The 18,493-nt window shown below is 39.7% G+C and overlaps 1 protein-coding gene across 5 annotated transcripts; it reads left to right on the top strand.

Annotated features, from left to right (window-relative positions):
* The first annotated feature begins 281 nt into the window (after positions 1-281).
* On the top strand, positions 282-10,564 carry si:dkey-172o19.2. 5 transcript variants are annotated; one of them, XR_006378298.1, is made up of 3 exons: positions 282-1,015; positions 1,835-6,189; positions 10,327-10,564. XR_006378298.1 is itself a non-coding variant. In XM_044199455.1 (3 exons), exon 3 carries the CDS (start codon positions 1,844-1,846, stop codon positions 2,948-2,950), a length of 1,107 nt encoding a protein of 368 aa, XP_044055390.1. In that variant the 5' UTR covers positions 282-838; positions 945-1,015; positions 1,835-1,843; the 3' UTR covers positions 2,951-10,564. The 5 variants fall into 5 exon arrangements, 2 of the variants coding, with proteins under 2 accessions (XP_044055390.1, XP_044055391.1); XR_006378299.1 differs by having other exon boundaries at positions 8,666-10,564; XR_006378297.1 differs by having other exon boundaries at positions 8,470-10,564.
* The last annotated feature ends 7,929 nt before the right edge of the window (positions 10,565-18,493 follow it).

Below are 18,493 nucleotides of genomic sequence, written 5' to 3'. Positions count from 1 at the left end.
CAATTTGGCAGCATCATATACTGTATACATTGACTGGTTAGACTGACAGATGAACAGACCAATTCAATATCTCTCCTTAAATTTCATTGAGGGCACATTTACAGTAAAATGTGCAGATAATCAGGGAGGAGTTAAAGATGCATACTTTACAGTTGGGCATAATTTCCCCATGGTATTGGAAGAAATCCTTGGAAAAGAGATTGGGCACCCTCTTTTGTTGTTGTTTTTTGTTTTGTAGTAATTTCCACATTTTGAAGAGCTTTTTGAGCTGCCTTGCTGAGCGACAGAGCATGGTAGATGTATTGAGAGCAACTTTGAAGGCTGTCAATGTTTTGTGGTGAAAACATGTCAATTCATCTTTAAATTACCTTATTAAATAAATGTTTTGTGTGATTTCTCTATTTATTTGCTTTTATTTATTTTTAGAACCACCGATAAATTGTTTCGTTCCCGTTTTAATGCAAACCCATGTGTAAAGTCTGCTTTGGCTACAGCCTATACAAACAAAGCTTAGTGGCAAAGGCTGCATAAATGCACCGTTATGCAGGCAATGTGCATATGATCATGCGAATGGATATCCAGTAAACTAAATTAACAAGAGCAATAAGTAGGGCAGTTGATCCAAAGTGACTCATTTCAGTTTCACCTGTTGGTTTGATCGTGACCACACTGTTGTCTTGGACTTCCGCTCTCCAAGTGAAGTTGCCTGCTAAGTTTCCACAGCATGAAACAGACAGCGCGAGGACACAACGCGATTGGCTGCATGCATACAGTAGGCTATATGTGAGAGCCGCCCAGCAGCTCGGCTCTCTTCAGCACCGCTGATTGTGATAGCCTGGTAAGGGCAGCCTTCTCCGGGGAAATACGTAACGTTCAAAAACTTGTAGGCTACATATAATCATAAGTGCTATGTCAAACGCTGTGCGTTGCTGTGTGTGTTGCAGAATTACATCAAGCTCTCTCAAGGGTGATCCTGTCTACCAAATCATCCCACAGGTGACATCTTTTCATTCAGGTCAGTGCGGCGAGTTCAACACTGTAACACTGTCTAATGATCAGGTTTGACTTGGTTTGTGGGAAACGAAAAATGACTACGATTTATTAATCTACTCGCTTACTTAAGTTACCTTTTGCTGATTTTAATAATGTTTTTAATTAAATCTTACAACTCTTCACTGTAGTCTTTGCTGTTAACAGAAATAACGATCTTGATCCTTTAAAGTAGCCTACCACAATGCAAAATACTCGTTAAAATCCTGCATTCAAAAATGTACTCAAGTAAAACGTACTTCAAATGTAACTCAGCACAATGCACTTTTGTGTTAAAAGTAAAAGTGTTTGTTATGCAGAATGGTTCTTTTCATGGCCATAGTTATATTATTGCATTATTATTACTAATGCATTAACATATATCCAACAGTTAATGTTGTAGCTGGTCGGGGTGGAGCTATTTTTACCTGCTTTGTATAATCTTTCAAATAATAATTCCATGAGCTATGTCTTCCTATGTGGGCTAAAATCTGAAATAATGTAATAGTCAAATAATGGAGATGCCTACAAAGTAAAATATTTCCATCAAGTAGAGTATCTCAAAATTGAGTAACTTTAAAATTAGGTAGCCTTCAGTTAACAGTTTAGTTACTTAGTAACAAGTATCAACCACTGCATATAGCTTAATTCAGGGACACGTTTTAAGCATATTTATTATATTAATGAAGAGATAGATAGATAGATAGATAGATAGATAGATAGATAGATAGATAGATAGATAGATAGATAGATAGATAGATAGATAGATAGATAGATGTTTGATTGACACTTTTGATTCCCCCAGTCTAGTCCCATGTCCACTTCGAGGAGCCCTGACGGTCCTGGGACCGCTGCTCCGTGCCAGCCCTCCTCCTCAGTCGAGTGCAGCGGCTACATGGAGCCTGGACTCCTCTTCCCGGTGGCACGGTCCACCTTGCTGGCTCAACGTCTCCTGCGTTTACGGACCTGCAGCAGCCACGTAAGCCCCGTTACGCGCCGCAAGAGAGAGATGATCCCCGCCTACAAGAAAGATGCCGCCTACTGGGATAAGCGAAACAAGAACAACGAGGCAGCCAAGCGTTCGAGGGAGAAAAGGAGGCTGAAGGACGTGATGCTGGAGGGTCAGCTGCTGGCTCTGAACGACGAGAACGCGCAGCTGCGGGCTCAGGTGCTCAGTCTGCAGTATCACAGCAGCCTAAGTGCAGAAAAGAGCAAAGCAGCATCCACTACATCTGTTGAAGCTTCTACTCTGCCCTTATCACCTAGATCGGCTCACACCCCTGCCCTCTTCCAGGCAGGACTCTGGGGCGACAGCAGGAGCAGCCCATCTTCTATCCTGGGTATGATGCAACAAGAAGCGGCAATCCACCCATTTCAGGCTAAGATCCCTTGTATTAGCTCAACTAGAGGTGTTGGTGGTTTTAATCCAGAAAGTCCTCACAATGGTGGCACACAGCGAGGCCTCTTCCCCCTCTCCGGGCCCCGTGCCCTCTCTCCCCGAGCGGGTTTGGAGGGCGGGAGGTCAGCGGAGACAGAGATGGATGCTCTGCGACAGGTCTCCTCCAGCGATGACATCCCCAACTCCGCCGATGTGTCTTCCCATCCCGCCTCCTCCATCCGAGTATTTCTGCCCACAGCTGACACGCTCCACCATGCCCCCATCCTGTCATACCCACCTCAAAATTGGCTGCTGCCCCATCTGAATAACCCGGCTGTGTGTAATAATTTTCTGCTGCCTTGGCGGTCTTCCTACCTGTCCCCACCGGTCGTCTACTCCGGCCTGCCTCTCTACATACAGGAGAGACAAGGCCAGGGTCTCGGTGTGGAGGCAGACATTCACAGAGGATTCAAGAGCCGCCTCAGCAGTGCACCGGCAGCGCTGTCTCAACTCGGGATGCACCTCAGTCCCGATGGACGCTAACAGGACAGTTTGATTGACAGTTTGTCATGGCGTTTATTACAGGAGGGGGGCAAAGCTTTACTGTATATTTTTGATGCTGCAATTATGTCTTGTAAAAATGTAGGCTAATTATGCTACAACTGTGGATTTTTTTAAATGCCAAAGAATACAAAAGACGCTTTATATTTTTAGAACATTTTAATTACAACGTATAGGCCTTTCAATTTGGTCTTTGGTCGTATGAAAACAGGAAAATGTGAATTAGGTTAAAGGCATATTTGCAGAAATACAGAGAGCGTTCACACTGTGGACTTACTGTCTGACTTTCTGTGGTTTCAAATGTGTTTATCAGAATGAAACAGCGGTTACATTGCACGCACGGACCAGTGCTGTCAGAGATCCACTCAACCTGTTTAACAATAGGCATACATAATACAGCCTATTTCAACCTTTCATTAGGCTAATGATATTTGAATTATGTGAAGTTGTAGGCCAATAAATGTAGTAGCTGGAGATACAAACAGTTTTTAGTTATGATTTGGGATATTAGAGACCTAAATGAAATTATTGGATTGATTTGATTAATTGTTTGTGAATTTTTACCGCTCATGTGCGGTAAACATCGGCGACTGAGCCAGTGAAACTAGGTGCTTGCCTCGGTATTCCCCTTTATCCCCACTGCGTGATTTCCCAGCAGACTTTGATTCAATGGAAAACCAAACGTTGAACCGTTTATCTGTAGGCTCTCTGTGAGATATCCTCCTCGATACTGCATCTGCATGGTTATGCCACTCTTTTGTGCTTAATTCTTGTTTAAGTCAGGAATATCAATACATTAAGTAAATGCTTGAAATTAAGCCGTTTGTACAGCCAAAGAACAGAAAACGGTGGGGGATTATCCAACCTTTAATGACGATATCAATCGTTTATGTCATATCTCTGCAAAATGTTTTTTTTAGCAATGGTGCAAAGGTTGGGAAAATAAAAGATTGATGGTATTTTAAACACCAGTAGCTCCTAAATGGCATTTGAATCAATCATCAAACTCTCATTTTTCTGCATGCACTGCAGGGGAAATCTATCTTGAAGATCTCTTTACTGGCGTTGTCGCTATCAAATAAGCTTATGTCCAGGCTTATGAATTATTACAAAGTAATCACGTTGAGTCGCTCCGCAGGCCTTAGAAAAGTTCCACTTTTAATTTCTGTAAAAGTTCAGCTTCCTGCGGCGCTTCGGTTACGGTTAGTTTTTCAATGTAATGTTTATTGCTGTTGTAACAAAAGAGTTGTTGAAAACGGATTTATTCCCCCTGGTTGTCATATTTAACAAGATTCTGTAGTGGCATCATAACAAGGGGTCCCCCAGTCTGCCAGCACGTGTTCCCGAGGCCACCAGCAGAGGGCGCTACAGGACACTACTGGTGGAGTTGCCTCTGTCAGGATGCTGCAAGTGGTGAATGCACAATTCACAATAAATTGTTTCTGCCTCTCCAGTATGTATGTATTTTTTTTTTCTAGTAGGGTAAGATACGTGAACAAGAAACTACTAAAGAGTAAATGAAGTGAACACATTTATATTTATGTAACATTTACAGATTTTATACAAAATAAAACATGAGTAGGAACAAAATTTGTTTTTAATATCATCTGGTGATCCTGTTACAAACAAAATCATCCTTCTTCAAAAAGGTATTGAAGTGTTCTAAAAAAAAAAAAGCTTAACATTTTACATGTTTTGTGCACAATCATTTGTAAAAGAATATATCTTGAACTTGTTTTCACAGATTAAAACAAAAAATAAAATGTACTTTGCAATAGGACATAAGGGATGTCAGGAAGATTTAGTCTGACTTCATGGATCATCTTAATTTGGAAACTAATATCAGCACAAAATAACTGTCTCAGTTTACTGGTTGCAAAATGTCAGTCCACTAAATCATCAACTCTGGTTCATACAGCTCACAAATAGTTTCTACTTTGTTTCTTTGTTTAATGTCAGATGATGTTCAATTGTAATGTTTATGTAATATCCTTTCAGTTGTCGACAAGAGGACATACACATGCCTAGTGCAAATACTTGAGCTTGAAAATAAGTTTGTTAGACGTGCAGGTTAGACTGCGTCTTCTTGGCCGTATGACAACAATAAAGCATTTTAGTGTCCACATGGATCTCTGCTGCATTTTTTTTTTTAACATTAACAGCTTAAGCGCATCACAACAGGAAGCAAAACCTTACTTGTCTACATGTGACCTGTCTATACATAGAAATGTGGGTTAGGGTAAAATTTCATGCTTTTGTCAGAACAAAAGTATGTGTTTAAAATTCCAATTACAAAGTTAATTTGTCTTCCTATAATGTTTAACAAGTGATTCTAAAGTGGGCAAAGTGTATTGCAAAAAGCAGATCAGTGAGAGGATAATAAATGTGCAGACATGTAGTCGTAACTTTGACATCTACGCTGATAAGTGACAAAGACTTCTCTTTTTTTCTGTGAATCTGAGGTGCCAAAGATTTATTTAACACTCATACAGAAACTTCAGTTTACTCCTCTCAGTTATGCTTTACTGTAAATATCTGAAAGACACATAATTCTGGTGATATCTTTTCCCTGGCTGTTGTGGCTTAGTCTCTTGTACTACTACTACCACTACTACTACGTCGTTTAAGTTTTTTCTGGAAAGAGGCATTCAGGTATGTGCCTGACATAAAATGTCTGTGTGGATGAAACATGTAACTGAATACTACACAACACATCACAATGCAGCTACGGCACAGCAAACAACACAGCAATACACTGCAAAGACAAAAAAAAAAAAAATGGCATGAATTTGCTTGAAGAATGAAATAATGGTGTGGCATTACTATACTCTGGGGTGTTAAATGCATATACCTCTGCAATTCTACCATACAACACACAAAATATGTCAGTTTGAAATTGAAAACCACCAACACCACAGCACTATGAAGATCAAGCGGGCCAGTCAGACACTTTTCATGTGACAACAGAGGTGGACAGTCCCAGTTACAGTGAGGAAAACAACACAAAGAGTGAGAGAAAGCAAAGAAGGTGGGAGGTGAAAGGGTAGGACTGAAAGCAACAAGACCTTATCAACCCCCTTCTACTTATATGTGCATCCATTTCGTGACGCAGTCTCAAAGGAGAGTTCCCTGCTCTAAGTTGTATATTAGTACTGGGTTAGAGCGAGATATCTCTGAATTAGCTCGTTGGCACCTCTGCAGCAGTGGACTTTTTGCATAAGGTAAGGCCTCAAGCTCTTTTTCATGTCTAAAATGTTTTGGACCCTGCAGGTAAACAGCTGAGGGATTCGGGGGAGGAAATGGTTTAGGTGTTAGTGGCCAATGGATAGATGGTTTTTTTACGCATATACTACCGTTCTCTAGTGCTGATCACGGCACAACAAAAAGCTGTATGCTGTGAAATTGATGGTTAACTCTTTTGGAATCATTCCTTTTCATATGTTGCCAAAATACAGGAATAAGTGACCAGGCGTTTCAGTTGATCATATTTTTTATGTATATTATCAAAACAAAATCAATTCCTTCAGAAAGCATTACCTGAAAATGTTACTCTATTATTTGTCAAGAATTGTTTAAGGAAGAGGAAGTGTTACTACCTTGTAAAATCTGCAAGATAATTTAGGAGGACAGTTTTTTACATGGTGTGTTTCTATTGTAAAAGTCCTTACCGTAAAATATTGATAATTTACAATATAATTTATAAACTGGCCAAACTGGGGGTTAAGTAACTGAAATTTTCAAATATATATGTAATCAAAATAATCAAATATTTATTCAGGATACTTGAGCTCGAAAAGTTTTGTTATCTGGTAAAAGGGACGTTTACTAAAGTTGTAAAGATATGTGAAATCAAGGACGTACAGTGTGGTGCAGTGTGATTTTAATGTTCCTTAACCTAAACACAAAACGTTTGAGTCATGTAAACTGTACTATTATAATTTGATTTTTTGTCATTTTTACACTGAGTGACCAAAAAACTAGAAACGTCTCTGCATTGTAATGTTATCTAGTAGAATAGCACTGCAATAAATCCTTTAAAAAAATGATCATGTTCCGTTTTTGTGACACTGTGTCAGAGACGTGTTGATTCAAACAGTCATTTTTGAGGCTGTAGCTTGTGGTGTTGTTTCAGATTGCTCTGTATTGTAAGGTGTTTCTAAAACTTCTATCCTGCATAGATGTGAGGTGGAAGAAATATCAAGAATACCTTGCAATATATCAATGTCCAATACAACACCACAGAGTTGAGTCAACATACTAAGAGCTAAAGCATTACCAAAACGTTTAAGGTATTGTATTGTACTGCATCGCACAGGTGTTTCTATTCTTTTGATCACACAGTATGAATTATAAAAGGGAAACATTTTTTGGCGTATTTGGTCCCGGTTGCACAATACACATATATGAAGCCTGAGATTGTGATGGGCTGCAAACATCACACGAGAAACGAGTATTTCTGCCTTTTGTTTATTATTGTGCTGGCTGCTGAAGCCACACGTACTCAAACTGAGAGAAACCTAAGTTCTTGTTCTATACTCTATGAAGGCAACAATTATTTTACTATTTCAAGGAGTTCGGCCTAATTGAAATTCCATAACCCTTCTCATACCCGTCTGACAGATATCAAGAGCTTTCAGTACATCACATCTCATCCTGATGGTTTTAAGTGCAACAAAACAAAGTATAAATCACCCTCCTATAGTATATAACTATTGGATATAAGGAGGCGACTGTATATGTTCTATGAGGGTAAAACACAGAATTGAGAAGACTTAAATAAAAGATACAGTCCATCCATCCATTATTTATTACACGATAACATTGATGGCTTAGTAGCATACTAAGAATATTTCATATAGTTTCCTCTTTTCATGATGATGAAAATACTTTGATTACAGTTTAATTTCCATGTAGGCCTATAGTCAGCAGTTTTAAAAAGTGAATTTTATGTTTTTATGGTGCTTTCCATTTACAATATATAAAGAGAACAGGGAAAGATGGTGCCATTAGTTATTAGCACTGCACGTCAAGGAATTTATGCGTTAACGGACAATTCAAGACATGAACTGTGGCAAATTCTTTATTCCCCCAAGAGAGCATTCATTCACTCTAATTTCCACAATGGCAGTTTACAATAGACATGAACATAGTACATTGAGGTGAAAAGCCACAAAATATAGACTGACCAATTCTTCCTCCTATAGGTAGTTATTTTAACAATGGCTGGCAGGGCACACAGCAACACAGCAGCAGATGGCTGAGTATGAGAAAACGGATAGGTACAAAAAGAAGAAGTTTGAGAGTTCCTTACTAAAAAGCAGGCTGGCTATAATTAGTCAATAAGAAACAGGTGCAACTGTGCAGCAGAGTTGTGAGCAGGCTCAGCCTCAAGAGAGATTTCACTCAGGAACCCTCTCTTTTTTTTATTTTCTCTCTCTCTGTGTCTCCCTGCATGATTATTGTTTGCTCTCTTCCTGCTGTTGCTTTTTTGGGTTTGCTAGCACCAGAGTTGCAGAGTATACAACGCTTAGTCTTTGTGTCACTCTCTCTCTCACACACACACACACACACACAAGTATGCAAGTGTGCATGTTCTCACACAGACAAACAAACACATTCGGGCTTCGGGTCTACGTTCTTGCTGGGCACAGGCTTGAATATTTTTAACCTGATGTGTGTTCTCACCACCACACACAGGGCGCACGGCCTCGTTTTGATGCTTCTGGCTCAGTCTCTCTGGCACGACACAATACGACTATATGGTCAGTGAATATGCTCCGATGTTGCTATAAGTGTGGATAACAGAAATAAAAATGAGAACTTACAACTGAAGAGGACTGACATGCAGGATAATTTAATATATAATAATAGACTCAGCTCATTTATGAGGTATGACATGTAAACATAAGCATAAAGTACTGCATGACATCTGATTAGAAATTAACTTATCAGCTATAGTGTTGTTTGCGAGAATATGACGTGGGGAAAATATCAATGAATTAAAAAGCGTGTGTGTAAGCTCAATGTGTGTGTGTGACTCGGTGTCTGTCTGTATGTGTTTCTACGTACGATTGCACGCACACAGGGCTGGCTGTGGTTTCAACACAATGTTCATCCTTCTTGCACAGCTTCCCATGAAACCACCCACAAACCCACGCAAATGAAAGAGACTATATTAAAAGCTGCCAGCATTCCTATCAGAGCAGTTATTCAAAATATTGAATTTACCTTCTGACTTATGCAACGTAATGGACAAACCCTTACTGACTGCCTTTTCTTCCCCACTATGTAGAAGAATGAAGTGAGGCAAGTAGATAAAAGAGATGGAGAAGGGGAAGTGATTACTAGATGGACGAGTCCATCAAAGAGGAAGATGGGGGAGATAAAGTGTGAAACAGAAAGCATTGTCAGACTCAAACTCAACTATTGAAGGGGCTCCTTTTTTAAATCTAAACTGAGCTGATTGTGAAAAGATGTATATACAGTTTGTAATTTCTATATGACACGTTCAATTAATCATCTCTCCTCCACTCAAGTGAACCAAATATAGTTACTGTAAAACAGTAACTTACTGGCTACAGAAATTCTGCAATATCAAGAAAGTTTCTGTTCATTTTCACATATCATTTTTGATTTACTTTGCAAAAACAGTGACAGAGAGGTTTATGCATAGTTGAACGTTATGTTTATGTTTAGTTTAAGTTTTGGACTAGACTAATCTGTTAGATTATGTGTGCAAACTCTCCAAAGTGAGCTCTCAACAACCCATGGTGCAGATTAGTACATTAGCTATTATATATTTGAAATACAGAACTAGGTATGATTGCTGCTGCATGAACTCATTGTTGTAAATAACTGTATATAACAGCAACTAACATCTAACACATTAGTCCACATTCTTCTTTGTCTTCTTAATGTTTCCCGTCACATTTTCTCATGTGGTCTAGACAGGTATGAGGTGAGGGGAGGTCAGCAAGGGGGGTTTGTGTGCTGGAGGTGTTAGACGAAGCTAGATGCAACCGAGTGCACTGTAGTGGCCTCTGCAGCTTTTCACAGAATGAAAAAACACATACAGTATGTGCAGCCTTGCCTACGCACTACTGCTTTTCTGCTAGACTAGCAAGAGACTCCTTTGGATGTACAGGCTCTACATGGCTAGCACAAACACATAAGTGGATTAAATTCGCAAATCAAGGTAAATATCATTAAGATTCTCGACAGTTTTTATCATCTCAGAATGACATCACAATGACATTCAACACTAACTCAGTTGTTGTAGTTTTGCTGTTCTTATAATGAACAAACTTTCCGACATGAAAATGACCTATTGTTGACTTTTCATAATTTTTCCCCCATAGCTGACAGCTGTGGACTTTGGATATCACATGTAAACAGATTGTCAGCAGTATAGTCTCACAGACTCCAATCATCACTGCATTCAGACATACTACGGTGCTTTCAGTGAAGACAAACCAAGATAAGACGAGGTAAAACGCAAATCAGATAAGGTTACCATTATACAAGAAGGAAGTACCTGTATTACTCAACCGCTAAAGTGAGACTAAAAACTCTCCTCTATTGATTTCAGGTCTCTGTCGGTTGTTAGTCATTTTTCATCTGCCATGGAGTCCCTGTCATCACCTTTCCATGGAGACCAAGGCAGCCATATTGTACAGACGGAAAACGAGCTGCTACGTAAGGGTCCCCGTCGCAAAAGGGAGTTCATACCTGAAGAGAAGAAGGATGCCCTCTACTGGGAGAAACGTCGTAAGAACAACGAGGCAGCCAAACGGTCACGGGAGAAGAGAAGGATGAATGACTATGTGTTGGAGAGTCATCTCATGGCCTTGAAAGAAGAAAATACCAGGCTTAGTACTGAATTACTGGCTATGAAGCTGCACTTTGGCCTGGTCCACCCTGCAGCCTATACTGCTCACCAGAGTAACCAACTGCAACACCATGTCCACAGCAGCACACAGCCTACTAGCACACACCACCAGTCCCTGCAGAGGGACTACTACTGGGGTGGTAGAGACTCTTCTGTTATGCCAAGCCACCAGCCGTCTCACCCTGTTTTCATCCCTGCATATGCCCTCCATACCATGAGAGGGTATTCATATTTGAACACATCCGGTACTACTGGCTCTGGCCTACTCACTCCCCTTGTCCTCCCTCAAAATCTCCTACCCACCCATTCATCTCGTCCTGGAGCCCCCCTACTGAAGCCTATTCCAACAAGAGCCACCTCAGATGAGGAGGAGCAGCAGGTCCCAGGGGTGTTGTCCCTGTCCTGCTCTGCTCCACCTGGCAAAATCACCTCCAGAGGAGACATAAACTACTCTCCACCAAGACAATACATGTCCGACTGACATTGTAACTTTAAGAGCTCTATTTTTGTGAATGAATGACACATGGTGCATATTGTGTTCAAAGAAGCACTGTTTAAGTGCACAAGGCTCCACACTCTCCACTTTTTGTGTCACAGCCCACATTGACGGTTCTATGTTGGATGATGATCACACTACAGCCACATGAAGAACATTTTGCCCATGAAAAGTTAGTAAGCGTTTGAATAGACTCCATTCATGTTCAAGTTCACAGCACGCCCTGCTGTATCACAAAAATAGAGCTCTGAAGCTACTTCAGCTCTTCTTCCGCATGTCAAAGTTAAGCAGATGTTCAACTGCGGGTTACGAATAAGATAACAGCACTCACTGATCTCAGCTCACCATTCTCGCTCTAGAGGACTGCTACCTATCCAACTACTCCAAGCCTGCAAAAGATTACCATTTTTTTTTTTTTAAGCATATGTATGAGTGTTGACCAGAACTGTGACAGAACTAGATGTGTGTCCAATGTGTCAGTTTGTATTTTGTTGATGGATAAACATTACCTGGTGCTAATATATATCTGTTAACCAGCATTTGTAGTCTTGACTAGATTAATGTAGAATCAAGTGTTTCCCTCCTTTTTTTCAAACTGTGAAATGCAGCTGAAAACACATGTTAATCCAGGTTAAATCATTGTAAATTTTAAAAATATAAACTTGTGGACTACAACATATGGGTTTCACCCCAGACTGACATTACTTAAACTATTGGCTAAAACCTCCCTCAGAATGGAAAGTATATATGATAATGTATTTCTTTGGTTTTCCTGTGGGCAGAAGTAGTCACCTTCCACCATACTGTGGCTACACTGTGTTTGAATAAGCTTGGGCAAGGCATGTTGAATATATTTCACATAATAAAGATTAAAACAATTACATTTAAGAATTGTTAACAAGGTCTTATTAGCTTATTATTTTATGACTCAAGGCTTGTGGGCTACAGTACTAAAAAAAATAGCAGTCTTTGGTCCAGAGACCAAAAGTGAAAACTATTGCATCAGATTACAGAAAAGGTAGATAACTACTCACTTCTTCCAGTTGGCATCTGTTGTTTATTTCATTTCTTGCAGTGTATTTATGAGTCAGCTGCACCCCAAGCTACAACAGGTTGCTGGCTCTTTGCCTGACAGCGCTGATGGCAACATTGCTGCTGGCCAGGCAAACAGCCAGTCTGGTTGGCTCAAAGACAAACTCAAAGAAACAGTCAGTGCCAACACAGGGACAAGACAGCAGCTGACTACTGAGTAAGTGTTTTTGTAATATAACACTATTTTTGTTTATGGCCAGTAATGCAATAACTTGCCGTGGCTATAACTATTAAACATGGCTAGTGCAGCTGTTAATAGCAGGTAGTTAGAAGTGTCCATAGGCAAATCCGTGCCACACTGGAGAAAGACACTTCCTTTTTATGACACATATGCTTAAAAATGAGTAGTCAGTGAAAAATCATAACTAACTATAGCAACACCATAAGTGTTAACAGCTGGCTAGCAGCTCCTTTCCCCCTTAAGCATCTTTTTCATACAGTTTTCAGTGAAATGACAATAAATTCGTCTTGTTTTGCGGGTTAGCATCAAGTGCTTCACAGTGCTAACTGTTAGCTTGCTAAGACTGGAGCAAGTTAGCTAGCTCCAAAAAAATTCTCTCGTCTATTTCTTACAAAAAGTGTATGAAAAAACAAATGTTGTCGTTATGTCAGAGTGAGATATACTTACAAGTGTGTTTTTCTCCCAATTTGTAAAAAACAGCTGCCTAAGAACAGCTGTGTCTTCGGAGTAGAACGGAGTAAGTTACTCCTGCATTAACATGTAGCCATCTTTGTTTCACCCATAAACTGTATGGTTTCACCTGTCAGCAAAGAGTTTCACCTGGAGGGCGTACCGGGTGAGGTCACTTTAACCCGCACTGTGCCCCAACAGACCAGTAGGAGTCGCTAGTGCGGGGAAAAGGATGAGAGCACCTCGCGGCTTTCTTCACACCAGCGAACTCAGCACAACCGGAAGTGCATCAATCAATCCAGCCACCTGTGGCTCTCATATGCATCGTTTTTTTCTGTTTCCTGCAGCCTACACACTAGATGGGGATATACAGACTGGGGACAAATTAAAGGAAAAACCCGAATGAAAGAGTGGAGAAACATATCGTGCACCAGTGCTCACTGAATGGTTTGGTGAGTTTGAAAAGGATATAATATGCTACTGCCTTTACAGTCTCCAGATCTCAACCCAGTTTCACACCTATGGAAGATTTTGGACCAACGTGTAAGACAATGCTCTCCACCAGCATCTCCATAACACCAAATTATATAATGTAAACCTTTATCTTCAAATCTATTTAGTGATGTCTGTGACTGTTTCTGATGCTATATATCCTTTTGTTATGTCTGACTACATTTGTTTTTCGTTCTATCTGCTCTACTCAGGTCTCTCTTGCAAAAGAGATCATGATCGAGTGAATGAGATTACCTGGTTAAATTAAGGTTGTATATATAAATGAGGGAATATCTTGAGGAGGAACGGTGTTCATCCCTCCACAGTTTTGGAGGCTCTTGGTGGCCTGACTCCATACTTAGACACTTCATGTTGGTTTTTCCTTTAATTTGTCGCCCATCTCTACCTTGCTCTTACACAGATCAGTCTTACATCAAACTAGACTATCATATCCTCTTTTACATATAGGCCTAGGCACTCAGCATGCAAACTCTGTTCTGTACAACTATGGTTTCCTGAATACATTTAAAAACATTATTGAAGGTGATTTTTTTTTTTTTGTCTCATTAGTTTTACTCAGCTGGCTGATTAATAGTCTTTTCCAACCCATGTATTTACTGTCATTAAGCAAGCTAGTAACACTTGCACTTTGCTGCTGAATATTTCTATCTTGTCAAACTGAGATGTAGATATATATGCACTGTGTATTATGCTTATTAATTACAGAGATTACATTTTTATACAATAAAGATTGACATTTCAATGTTTGTTTTGGCTGCTTATGTCTCAATGGTTGTTTCAAACCTGCTTTCTGTGGTCACCTGGTTCTATAAGCTACATTATAATAATTATAATATGTAACCATAAAGTTAACATGTAGCAAAGTAGCATTTCCATATCTCTGCCCCCCTTTGTCTCCAAGTACAGACATGTTTGAATGTTGTCTTATCCTGTTGACCCCTGAGTTTGACCCCACTGTGTTTTTGATACTGAATGTAATAATAAAATCACCAGGAAAAATAAAATACTACTAACTCAAAGTTTATTTAAACACAGTTGAAATCCCTCTTGGACACCTCAGTTCAGACAAACTCGTAAGGGTTACAGTGCCCATAGCAATGTAGCCCTTAGCATTATGTTCCTTTTTGAACAGAATTATAATGTGAAGCCATGGCATTGATCCAGTGTTGTTCTTGTTAAAAATACTCATATCCACTGACAGACATGAATAGGCTATTACAGATCTAAATGGTTATAAGTGTGCTTTTGCAATTGTAGTTGGCTGATCTTGAGTGTCAAGTGATGTCACTGTTCTTAGGCCGCAACAGGTTTTCACCTATTTTCAACCAAAATGCAGAATTATTGGTCCCTGTTTCAATCTTGTGTGAAATTTAATAAAAAATGTTAAATAATTTTCAATATCTAGCACTAATACTATTTTTTCTTTTCGCTCCACCGCTTAATTCCTATGTGTTATTCATATTAGAGCATATGCACAGTTTAATGGGATTTGAAGGTCTAATGTTGCATTTTGTGGCTTTGATGTGAATGAATGTTGTCATTTGTCCAACACTTGCACTATACCTGTACTTGGTCCTACATCTCCTTCACTCTTTTGCAACCTCACCATCAACAACAAGCTAATGTGGCAGCTAACACTGCACATCACCAGTCACCACTGAACCTTCTGGGCTGAAACCAATCACTCACAAAATTCAGAAACCAAAACTAAGCCTTTATGGTTCTAACTTGCAAATTCAAGTGATGAATAACATGACATGATTTTGAGCATGGCACACTTAAGTCATGATGAGTATTAGCCAAACCTGGGGCTCCCAGTGTCATCACGTTTTGGCTGATGTAACATACAACTTTGAAATAAAAAGGTCTCAACAGAGTTGGAGGGTTTGAATGAATTAACAGCCAGTGTAATCAAAAAGAGTGGATTGTTTGCAGCGTATCAACTGCTCTTAAAGAAGACCATGTCCTGATGTAAAGAGGTGCACATGTTCTTTGCAGGTCAGTTGTTTATTCAGTAACTGCTAACCACTACAATCCCATTTAGACCACCACGTTTCAACACCATGGTAACACAAAATGTGTGATAATTACGCACACACACAAACCTTATACGCACACACTGTGTTACATCACCCATCGATGTTCCCATGGTATAGCTGGAAATAGCTTTGGTGAAGCAGAAGTAGAGTGTATGTGTGTTAAAGTGCATTCTGACATAATTTCCTCTCTTAACCAAATGAAAGAGATACATTATGGGAGGGCTTCAGTGCATTGCACACTTTACCACTGCTGTCTACTCCAAGTAAATTAAATAAATTCTGAAAATAATTAAATGCAGGCCCATCTGAGTGCTTAATGCTGTAATTTCACAGACTGATGTTGGTGTCTAGTGCTTGGTTGATGACACATCTTTCAGTGGCTCATCTGAAATGTTGGTAACATGTTAATTCCTCTTCAGAGAGATCACCACCTCTGCATAGATGACCACAGTCAACTCTGAACAAAGTGGGAGGGAGTTTCAGGCGTATTACTTTGAAGACTACTTACAAACTGAAAAACTATATCACTCACAGTGATTTCTAGTAAAAAGATATGTAATGATTTCCCAATCTAATTCCATTTTCAAAAGAGTTTTGCTAAAAGTTGAACTTGGATGCAAATGGTAGAACCTGGTGTCATTTCACTCTACACAGGGAAGTAACAGTGTAGGGCAAGATGAACAAACAACATATCAGTGTGAATGCAAAGCTATTTTTATCTGCTTACAAAATTTCATTTCTTTTTGCAATTGTGTTTTGATGAATGCATAGCAACAACCCTCCTTATACAGTATGTGCAGTACCTACTGTATATTATTAACTAAAGTGAATCATGACAAGGATGGTTTCTTCTAAGTGGTAAGCAAACCAAAGCTGTGGGGACTCTAATTAGAAACTAACTCACCCTCTTAGTTACTCAGTCGTTATCTACATCAAAGCAGATTTCAGGGAATTCTTGTTCTTATAATACACACTGCTTTCAGATATTTGCTAACAGATAGAAGTGTCAAACGAGAGGAGCTATAATCGTTTGCCACTCCAGCATAGAGAGGGGTGAAAAATTATAGGAGAAACCTGAATAAATGTACATGTATAAACATGCTGAGCAGACCCAGATGACATGGATTTTGGATCAAGTTGACAAGAAGGATAAGACCTAAGTGACTCAGGGTGCCGGTAGCTCATCTGGTAAAGTGCGTACCACATATCAAGGCTGAGTCCTTAATGCAGCAGCCTGGGTTCGAGTCTGGCCCAGACCCTTTGCTGCATGGCATCCCCACTCTCTCTCTACTGTCACTTTGAATAAAGTGAAATGCCAAAGTGAATGGCAAGTGATGCATTACAAAGTCAAACGCATATTTGAGAGATCAGAGGTGTGAAAACCATGAGCATTGGTCAGATGAGTCATCCTTTACTATATTCTTGACAAGTTGGTGGGGTGCAAGTGTGGTGAACACCAAGAGAATGGTTCAGGTCTGAATGTTTGACCCAGACAGTGAGGGGGTCTGGTGGTTCTGTTAGGCTTTGGGGAAACATTTTCCTGGCATGGTTTCGGTTGAGATCGAAGGGTCAGTGCAAATCAATACAAAGTTACTTTGAGTGATCACCTTTATCCTATGATGAAACATTTCTGTCCTGGTGGGAGTGATCTGTTCCAAGATGACAATACCACCTTCCACGGGGGCGCAAGCTGTGACTGAATGGTTTGATGAGCACGATGAATGAATCATGTTCTTTGGCCTTGACCGGGAGTAACTGAACCCTTTTGGGTGATTTTGGACTGATGTATTAGACAGCGTTTGTTTCCCTAAATGAGGGAAAACCTTTCGGAAGAATGATTTTCATGCCTCCAGGAGAGTTCCTGATCTGTACCAAGGATCACTGGAGCGGTTTTGGAGGCTCATGGTGGCCCAGCACTTTACAAAGAAAATTCCTGTTTAACTCACCTTAGTGCAAAAGAAAATATTTTAAAGATCTCCTCCAGACATGTTTTAAGACATATAGAAATACTCGGATACTTGGAATAATAATTAGTGTCTAAAAGGTTCAAGTAACTTGTTAAAAATTCTTAAAATGAAATCTACTTCTCCCTCATTGAAAAACCATGTTAATGTTAAAATTAAAGTTCAACTACTGGACCATGATGTCCCCAACTTCCCTGAAAAGTCCAGTCTCGCAGTTTATACACTGGAGGTTTCAAGTTTCCACATTGTGTAAGCTGCATATTAGACCACGATATGCTTCTAAACCAGTAGCGATAACACAACATGATACTTGTACGCAAATGTTTTCGAGATTTAAGGTGAGCACAGAGAAACTTTCCCCCTTCAGCAAATGAATGTGAAAACAGCCTTCTGGTGTCAAACGTACATCATTCTGTACAGTGAAGGTCAAACATCCAAGTGAAGTAACAATAAGCAAAACACATTTTTGAGTGGAGGGGGACTTTAAAGATTAGAAAATTGGAACAGGTTTTGATACATTTAAGGGTACTGGGTGCTGAACATCTTCCTGTTGCTCTCTACTTCCTCCTTGAGGTGTTCCTGTCTTTCACCTGACCAGTTACCAGTCAGAATAGCACACTATGAATTCACTAACCCACTGAACAACAATGGGGCTTAGTTCAATTTTATAAGTTACCCTGATTACAATAAATTAAGTTGTTATAGCTAAATGATTCAACACTCAGGATCAAGAAAACCTATGACAAACAAACACATCAAAGTGTAATGCAAAGCAATTTTTATCTGCCCACAAAAATGAATTTTTTTTGTAACTTTGATGAATGCATAGGAAATGAACAATAATAACGCTCCTCATACAGTAATGCAGTACCTATATTATTAACTAGAGTGAATCGTGACAA

This window comes from Siniperca chuatsi, linkage group LG6 (genome assembly GCF_020085105.1).
Source record: "Siniperca chuatsi isolate FFG_IHB_CAS linkage group LG6, ASM2008510v1, whole genome shotgun sequence".
In the NCBI taxonomy this organism is placed as follows: Eukaryota; Metazoa; Chordata; class Actinopteri; order Centrarchiformes; family Sinipercidae; genus Siniperca; species Siniperca chuatsi.
Note: the sequence above shows the minus strand (reverse complement) of the source record. Positions and strands in the feature narration are given on the sequence as shown.

Bases quoted from the DNA above. Each gene is read 5' to 3' on its own strand.
- si:dkey-172o19.2 (XM_044199455.1), top strand. From the start codon at position 1,844: ATGTCCACTTCGAGGAGCCCTGACGGTCCTGGGACCGCTGCTCCGTGC.